The 8998-nt window shown below is 41.5% G+C and overlaps 1 protein-coding gene across 1 annotated transcript in view; it reads right to left on the reverse strand.

Annotated features, from left to right (window-relative positions):
* The window catches only part of NMS (neuromedin S), a 14529-nt gene extending 9169 nt beyond the window's left edge, over nucleotides 1–5360 (reverse strand). The window contains exons 1-3 of the mRNA XM_008593442.1: nucleotides 5285–5360; nucleotides 2813–2868; nucleotides 2488–2538 (exon numbers count right to left, since the gene is read on the reverse strand). Of these exons, the coding sequence (XP_008591664.1) occupies nucleotides 2488–2538; nucleotides 2813–2868; nucleotides 5285–5360 (183 nt within the window). The remainder of the gene's footprint in view (nucleotides 1–2487; nucleotides 2539–2812; nucleotides 2869–5284) is intronic.
* Between the last annotated feature and the right edge of the window lie 3638 nt (nucleotides 5361–8998).

Genomic DNA, 8998 nt, shown 5'->3' on the forward strand with positions numbered 1-8998 from the left:
TCACCCTCTGAACATTTCATATGCACCTTTCTCACTTTATTTATTTTTATTTTATTTTATTACATACTTTTTATTTTAGCTAAAATTAGTTTATTTTAGCTTTAAACACATAAATGTACAGTTGTCCTCCACTGTGGATATGTGGCTACGCAAAGCTTTTTCTTTAAATACTCGTACATGTGTTAGTTTCCTATTGATATTATAACACATTATCACAAACATAGTGGCTTATAACAATACAAAATTATTATCTTATGATTCTGGCAGTTACAAGTCCAAGATGGGTCGCACTGGGCTAAAATCAAGGTGTTATTTTTTTCTTTTTAGAGAAAAATTGTCATTAAAATGTTCCTCATCTGTCTTGTTTATTATTCACTTTCCCAACTAGAATGTAAGTTCCACGAGAGCAGGTGGTTTTATTTGTTTTGATCACTGCCATATCTCCAGCACCTGGCACATGGCATGCTCTCAAAAAATATCTTTTTTGAATGAATGAATAGCAGGGCTCTGTTCACAAGAACCTACTGCCCCTTTTCCCATCTAAACTTCTTCTCATCCCATGTGGTGACAAGAAACACAAAACACAAAGAGTTTCTGCAGATGGCATTATTTGCAGAATGTCACCGCTTTCTGAATTGCCTCAAAATTAAGAGTCACACAGTTGGCCTCTTTTGGAGATGAGAACAGGAATGGACTTAGGGTCCAGGTAGCTCATCCAGACATTGAACGGTTGAGGAAACCAAAGCCCCAGGAGATGCAGTGACATGCTGAAGGTCACATTTGGGGGCAGCAGCAAGTCTAGGAATAGCCACAGTCTCTGTATTAATAGCTTTAAAATGTGGGTGGTTTTGTTCACTGAGCAACCCCTTGCTCTTCTGCAATTGGAAATGATGAATGTGATTGCCTTCAGAAGAATGGAGCATGTGGAAGAAAATTCCTTCTGAGTGGACCCTTGCACTCGGTGGACCCCACAACCTAATTTAATACTGACGTAGCAGATGTGACCGTGACACTTCCCGTGCCTCTGCTATGCAGGGGACACCATCACAGCCTTCTTGTGAGGGGTAGGGAAGCGCCTTTACTGCAAGGTGGGGAGGCTCAACAAAGAGATGGAGAACTCTGAGCTCTCACCCTGAACTTTTGCTCTGGGTACCAAGGCTATAAATATTATTTCTGAAGATGAGATATGACAGTTGTCTCCAAACAAATACATAATGGCAAACTGCAAATAAAAAGAAATAGGCATGATGGGCCGGCCCGGTGGCGCACTGGATAAGTGCGCCGCTTGGGAAGCGCGGCGGCGCTCCCGCCCGAGGGTTCGGATCCCACATACGGACCGGTTCCCGCTCACTGGCTGAGTGAGGCGCGGGAGCAACGACGAGGGTTGCGATCCCGTTGCCGGTCCCCGGTCCGGTACGGGGGCAACACTGAGGGTTGCGATCCGTTGCCGGACACGGAAAAAGACAAAAGACAAACTCATGACGACAATGGGGCTAGCGAAACTATTACCCCCATATTATAGACGAGGAAACTGAGGCACAGAGTGATAAAGAAACTGCTAAGGTTAATAGAGCTGGGTTTTGATCTCAGGTAGTTTGGTTTTAGAGTCTGGGCTGTGAGCTGCAGCCTGTGAAGGAGGAAAAGGCATTTATGGCTCAGGAAAAGGCTGTGCAAAGGCATAAAGAGTCTGGTGTATTTGGGGAATAATGAGAAATTCAACGTGGCTGGAACATGGCATGCCGTGGGATAGGGGAGGTGAGGGAGGAAGAGGAGATGCGCCTCGAAGCAAAAACATGCAGACGATGCTAAAAATCATAGACTACCCTGAGACCACCCTTTTGCACTTTCAATTAAAGCAACATTTACCTTGTATTCATTGGTTACTAGTTGCTGTTAGATTCTTTACGTGAGATCTACTGTTTTGGAGAACTGCTACATCACAGTCTATCAATTTGTGGTGTACAATATAATATATCATGACATAGGCAAAAAATTAAATTATATATGTATATATAATTACAATAATTGTAAGAATACACATGAACTACCAATATGTCATGGTAGTTTATATTTCAGAGATTCGCTTGATATATTCTTTTTTCTTTTCTTTTTCTTTTTTTTTTGGACTGGTAAGGGGATCGCAACCCTTGGTGCGGTGTTGTCCGCACCACGCTCAGCCAGTGAGCGCACCGCCCATCCCCATATAGGATCCGAACCCGCAGCCTCGGCGCTGCCAGCACCGCACTCTCCCGAGTGAGCCAAGGGGCTGGCCCTCACTTGATATATTCTAAAACTCTATTCTTACACACACACACACACACACACACACACACACTTACACATACACATAGCATTCTACTATAGATAGCAAAAGAGTGTGTTCATTACAGATATCAGTTATGGTTCAACACATACACTGTTATAACTACAGGAATTATCCTATGCATATATATATATATATATATATATATTTTTTTTTTTTTTTACCTTAGGTTGGCTAGAAAGAGTTTTCCACTGACTCAGACAATGTGCCAGCCACTAAAAAATAAAAAACAGAAAGAAAATCAAAGATAAGTATAGATTCTTTAGTCAATAGAATTCTATTTCAACATATTTAAAATTCTAAACTGTCCCATTAATGAACCTTGCATTATCTTCTCACATGGTGGCAGTGAATTTCAACACGACTCTCAGGATGCCTTCTGCTGCAGCCCAAATCTGATCTTAAAATGATTTCAAGTGAACATTATCCACATGATAATTTTAAGGCCCAGACTAAATAAAAATTTCACATGATTGAACAATAGCATACCTCAAGCTGCACAATATCCAAGCCATCTGGAAGATCAGCTGAAGGCTGAGGAAATCCTATTGTGGGAAATCATAAAACATCAATTACTGAAAAGAGGTCATAGCATTTACTTCTAAATCTTTAACACGAAAAACATACAGAGATTTTATTAAAACAATAAAATGCCAAAGAACCATACAAAAGAGGTCAAGGGGAGGGTAAAATATAATATGATGTTGTTAAAAGGATTTACAAAGAAAACACACTTCTATCTACCACTAGCAAATCTGAGATTTGTGCCAAATTAATTAAGAACAGCATGATTTTTAATTTACCAGGAGTCTTCAGTGCAGATGTTTGCAACTCAGAAAAGAGGAAAAATACCTGGGATACAATTTAGTTTGTATTTTGATGGAATTTATGAGGATGGAATATCATAAAATGTTGTCAACAAACTATGTACATTAGAATCATCCTTGGAACTTTTAAGACATACAGAAACCTGCCTCTCTGCTACCTCACACTCTCCAGGGGTGAGGTTCTGGGGAAGGCTGCTACCAGCATGTGGCTGGACCCTGTCAACCTCTGACTTAAATGAACACTTCTCACTTACGTGTGATACAACACTTGGAGAAACAGCTAACACTGCAGTTGAAAGAATCGACTGGTTAGGTAAAAACTAACAAGATTAAACTAAACAGATAAATATGAATCCCTGATCTTAGCTTTTAAAAATGTGGGACAGGGAACATATGGCTCAAGAGTAGTTTATAAAAAAAAAACGAAAGAAAGAAAGACAGGAAAAGACTGAGCGGTATTTTGCTTCCTATAATCTCTCTATTGAGCCAAGAGAAAGCTAAGGCAACTTTACGCTGAATTCAAATAATAGCATCCAAACCTCGAAATGTAATAGTCTGACTTGAAATGATAGGATATGAGGTAAGGTTAGAGTAACTGAGCATAGTTTGCTCTGGAGAGAGAAACATCAGGAAGTTTATTTTAACTGACTTTGACTATTTTGAAAACTGTCATAAGTAAGAGATATTTGTCTCATTGTGTGTATTTCCAAAGGACAGAACTAGGGATAATGGTCAGATGTTGCATGTGATCATATTTCAGCTTAGTGTAAATTTTTTGATGACTGGAACCATTCCATAATCTAAAGTAATGCAAACCAATCCTGTAAGTATTTATTAAGAAGTTCTGTGTTAATGCAAAGATAAAGACTGGAACAACCCTAACATCAGGAAACATAAAACCAAATAGGAAGAAGAAGGAGATGGTTGTAAATATAGAGACAAATAGGTAAAAGTTAATAATGAATTTTCATAAATAAGTATTTATTAAGAAGTTCTGTGTTAATGCAAAGATAAAGACTGGAACAACCCTAACATCAGGAAACATAAAACCAAATAGGAAAAAGAAGGAGATGGTTGTAAATATAGAGACAAATAGGTAAAAGTTAATAATGAATTTTCATAAATACAATATAAACAGGATTCTATTGAAGCTCAGAAGAGGCAGCAACTGGCTTTCTTAGGCTGGTAGTGAATCGTCACAAAGAATCTGGAAGATCTTCTGCAGAAAACCACATAAGGGTCTCTGCACACCATGAAGGGTTAAACCTTGTGACCTCCATGGTTCCTTCCAATGCCCAGGTTTTGTGATTACACTGTAGGATATGACAAAACAAATGTACTGTTTGAAACATATTTTCTCTTTGGAAATATTTTCAAAGATTTTCTACTCCACTTAATCTCAATTCTAATGGAAAAATTTTTAATTTTGAAATAGTCCGTGTTTCCAACCATAGCCGTCCTGCCACCGCACGTTTCCCCGCATCCTTTGGTTCCAACTACAGACCCCCAGCCCACTCCTGCTTCCCTGCAAACACGCTGGTGCTTCTCAGAAGCTGCTGAAGCGACGCCCGCGCCCGCTCAGCACCTCGGACAGAGCCTCAGCCCAGGAAGATGGGGCCTCCCCGGGCTCTCTGGGATTCTGCCTCCAGGAGCCCATGGAAAGGCTTTGGAAGATTCCTCTTTCCTGTGCGCGCTCCTCTCCTTCCCTCTCCAACTGCCCGTCATTTCCCAGTCTTTGGGACTATAAATTCAATTTTACCGTCTCTGTTCTTGTCTTTTTAGAATCCCGGGAGCACAAATGGCTGAGAAGTGAGGTCTTCCCCCAACTCAACCCAGGCTGTACCTCTCCCTTCAGTTTCAGTGGCACATACTCAGAGCACCCTTGGGGTAGGAGCTGTTTAAAGACAGTCCCGCTGGGAAAAGTCTCCTTTGGCAAAAGGCTGAGGCATTCCACTCAGTCCATTCTCTCTTAAAGGTTAGAAACAAACACAAAGCCAGAAAGCAAGAGAGCGGAAACGGAGTAAGTGGGGGGATAAAGCTTTACACTCTCCAGGACCACGCCAAGGGATCAAAGTGATCTCAGTCTTCCTGAGAGCTCAGGCAGGCCCTGCGGGGTCTGATGAGGGTGCCTTACCTGAGGACGGAGTCTGTAGCATGCAGAAGCAGTAGATGGCCAAGATGAAGGGATACTGGTAAAGAAGATGTTTCATTTTCAGAGTCTGGTTTCTCTTTGCTGCCCACAGGTGTGTGTTGCTAGGGCAGGGGGTTAGCATTTTCCCAAGGCAGAGGCAACGCTTTACTCTGCAACAGCCCAGCCCAGTGGAGAGGGTGCCTTTATTTGCAGTGCCCTGGAGCCCATTGGCTGACCACCAATCAGCTTTGCACAGGAGGACCCCAGCTTTCTCATAAATGTCATGCTGGGTCCTTATTTGTAGAATAATATCCTCCTTGTGTAGGCATTGTAGAGAGTCATCTTTTTCCACCCAGCAATAAAAATAAAAAGTGGAAAGTCATAGTTGTTATTCTATAATGGTTTGAAAAACATTTCTGACTCAAGAAAGGCTTTTTCTCTTTTTTTTAATCAAAGAACTGGACATAAATCTATAAACCCTTGCATGATGAAGTCTTGTTTCTTAAGAAGCTGTTTATTTTCCACCATTAACAGAGAATGCTTTGTAGTCTTTGATACATCTGAGAAGAACAAAATTTGGAGTCCTGGATACATTACAACTGGTGTCCTTATAAGAGGACGAGAACCAGAACGCTCTCTCTCTCTCTCTCCACCTGTTTGCACAGAGGAAAGGCTGTGTGAAGACACAGGGAGGAGGAGACCATCTGTCTGCAAGCCAAGGAGAGAGGCTTCACCAGTAACCAACTTTGCCAGCACCTTGATCTCGGACTTGTAGCTCCCAGAGCTATGAGAAAATAAATAAAGTAAAAATAAAGGTTGAAAACTCTCATTGTTTTCAACTTAACCCAGATTATTGACTGCAAATCCATAGGAATCAACAGGCAATTTATTGGAATAATAAACATTTACCAAAATAGCCAGGGGTGGGGGGGGGGAACTATGTTCAAGAGAATTTTTTTAGATGTGAGCAAAAATAAGTTTTAAAATGTATTAGAAAATGTAAATAGCTTAAAAGACTATGAAATACCAAAGACAAAGTGGAAGAATAAATGTGCAGTACATTAAAAAAAAGAATAAAAAACAACTACAGAACTTTACTGAAGGACATAAAAGAATATGTGAATAAATAAGAAGGAATATCATTATCTTCAACAATAAGATTCACTGTTGTTAAAAGTTCAATCGATGGGCCGGCCCGGTGGCGCACTGGAGAGTGCGCCGCTTGGGAGTGCAGCGGCGCTCCCGCCGAGGGTTCAGATCCCATGTGGAGACTGGTTCCCGCTCACTGGCTGAGCGCGGTGCGGGCGCGACACCGAGGGTTGCGATCCCGTTGCCGGTCCTCGGTACGGGCGCGACACCGAGGGTTGCAATCCCGTTACCAGTCACGAAAAAAGACAAAAAAAAGGAAAAAAAAAAAAAAGTTCAATCAATGACAAATTAATCTATAAAGTCAGTATAATACTTGATACGGATTGGTCCCTCAAGTTTTAAGTGTTAGTAGCTTGATCTCTACTGTGACTGTTAAGAGGGTGGGAAATCCTATTATGGTAATTGAAAGGTGGAGCCTTGAAGAGGTGATTGGATTGTAGGACTGTGCAGTAGTGAATGGATTAAAAATGGTGATAAGGGGCGTGGTTCTGAGGGCTTTAAAAGGACAGTCCATGAGGAACTCTCTGCTCCACCATTTTCTGCCATGTGAGATTCCTGGGTCACTGTTGCCACCAGCAAGGCCTTCACCAAATGTGTTCCCTGGACTTTGGACTTCCCAGCCTCTGAAACGGTAAGCAATAAATTTCATTTCCTTATAACTTACCCAGTTCTGGGTATTTTGCTATAAGCAACAGAAATGGACTAATACAATCCTAATTAAAATTCAAAATGACTTTTCATGGAATTCTAAAATTGATTCTGAAATTAATTTCAGAGAGAAAATATTCAAGAATATTCAACAAATTTGGGGTAGAATACTGGACACTTTACCAATGTCAAAATGTACTATAAAGCAGTAGTTGTGCTCTTGTGGTAGTAATCTGTTATTAATCCAGTAACAGTCAAGCAGATCAATAGAATAGGACAGTCTTGAAGCAGATTAGTCTTATATAGAGTAAAGATGGCATTTCAAATTAGTGAAAAATGGTGAACTACTCAATAAATGTTGTTCAGGACAATTGGCTATCAACTTGGCAAAAATATTTTCCTATTTCACACTATAAATTGAAACAAATTTCAGAGGATTAATGAGCTAAACCTTAATGCACACACAGACACTCACAGAGTATTGTAAATATTTTAAAATTTTCTGTATATTATACTGTTTTGACATCTTAAAAAAATCTTCTGGCTGGTGAACGACTATCCATCCCAGGGATCACCCTTTTTTTTTTTTTGTCTTTTTTCGTGACTGGTAAGGGGATCGCAACCCTTGGTGTGGTGTCACCCACACCGCGCTCAGCCAGTGAGGACACCGGTCATCCCTATATAGGATCCAAACCCGCGGCAGGAGCGTCGCTGCACTCCCAGCGCCGCACTCTCCCGAGTGCTCCGCGGGCTCGGCCCTGAGGGATCACCAGTTCTTAGAGATAGCAAGGGCTCGCCAGGAGCATGCCTCTGACATGCAAACTAACCAATCCAGACAGACCTCCTCTGTCTGGCCCCTGCAGCCCAGGAGGCAATATTCCTCTGCCTTAAACATCCCAGGGCCAGGTGCCAGCTAACTAGAAAGCGCCCCTGTGGCCCAAAGCTCACTAAACTTGTTCACACTGGCCGGTTCGAAACCATTTACCTTGCCCTGCCTTGACCTTCCCTCAGAAGCGTCAATGAAGGCCATGGCTGGAACCTTCCCTTAGCTCCCATCTTCTGCCTTCTGATGACTCTGGTGTCTTTCCCGTGTCATCGTGCATGACATGCAATGCTTCCTGCCTCTAGGACCTGTGAGTATAATAAACTTTGTTTTTTCCTGTGCCTCTCCAGTATCTTCTCTTGTGGCCACAACTGACTGACCATCACATAAAAAAAATACAAAACACATACACACATGCACAGATATTTATATAAAATCCTGTATTAGAAAAAAAAAAGAGGGACAATTTTGATTGGAAATTTGTTCTTTCTCGAGCAAAACTTAGAATAGAGAAGCCATTAAGGAAAAGATTAATCAATTTTTATTGTACCGTTTTAAAGTTCTGAATGAAAAAAAAGATACCATAATCAATACTACCAGAAAAAAGACACGGTAGGATAAATATCTGTAAAAGCTATAGGGATACTAATCACGATACAAAAAAGAGAGAGAGAAAGGAAGGAAGGCAGAAGAAACAAAGGAAGGAAGAAACTACTCAAATGTCCATCATGGAGGAAATATTAAATAAACTATGGGGAATTCACAACATGGAAATTTATGTATCTGTTAAAAGGAATAAGATAGATCTATACGTATAACATAACGAGTAACGGGAGACAAAGTTTTAAAACTGGTTAGCATATGCTCTTCTACCAGTTAGCTTCTGCTCATAAAAAACCAAAACGAGGGGCCGGCCCAGTGGCGCACTCGGTAGAGTGCAGCGCTTGAGAGCGCGGTGGCGCTCCCACTGAGGGTTCAGATCCCATATACAGACTGGTCCGCTCACTGGTTGAGAGCGGTGCGGGCACAACACCGAGGGTTGCGATCCCGTTGCCGGTCGCGGTACGGGTGCGACACTGAGGGTTGTGATCCCATTA

The sequence above is a fragment of the Galeopterus variegatus genome, unplaced genomic scaffold, assembly GCF_000696425.1.
Source record: "Galeopterus variegatus unplaced genomic scaffold, G_variegatus-3.0.2 Scaffold9133, whole genome shotgun sequence".
Classification (NCBI taxonomy): domain Eukaryota; kingdom Metazoa; phylum Chordata; class Mammalia; order Dermoptera; family Cynocephalidae; genus Galeopterus; species Galeopterus variegatus.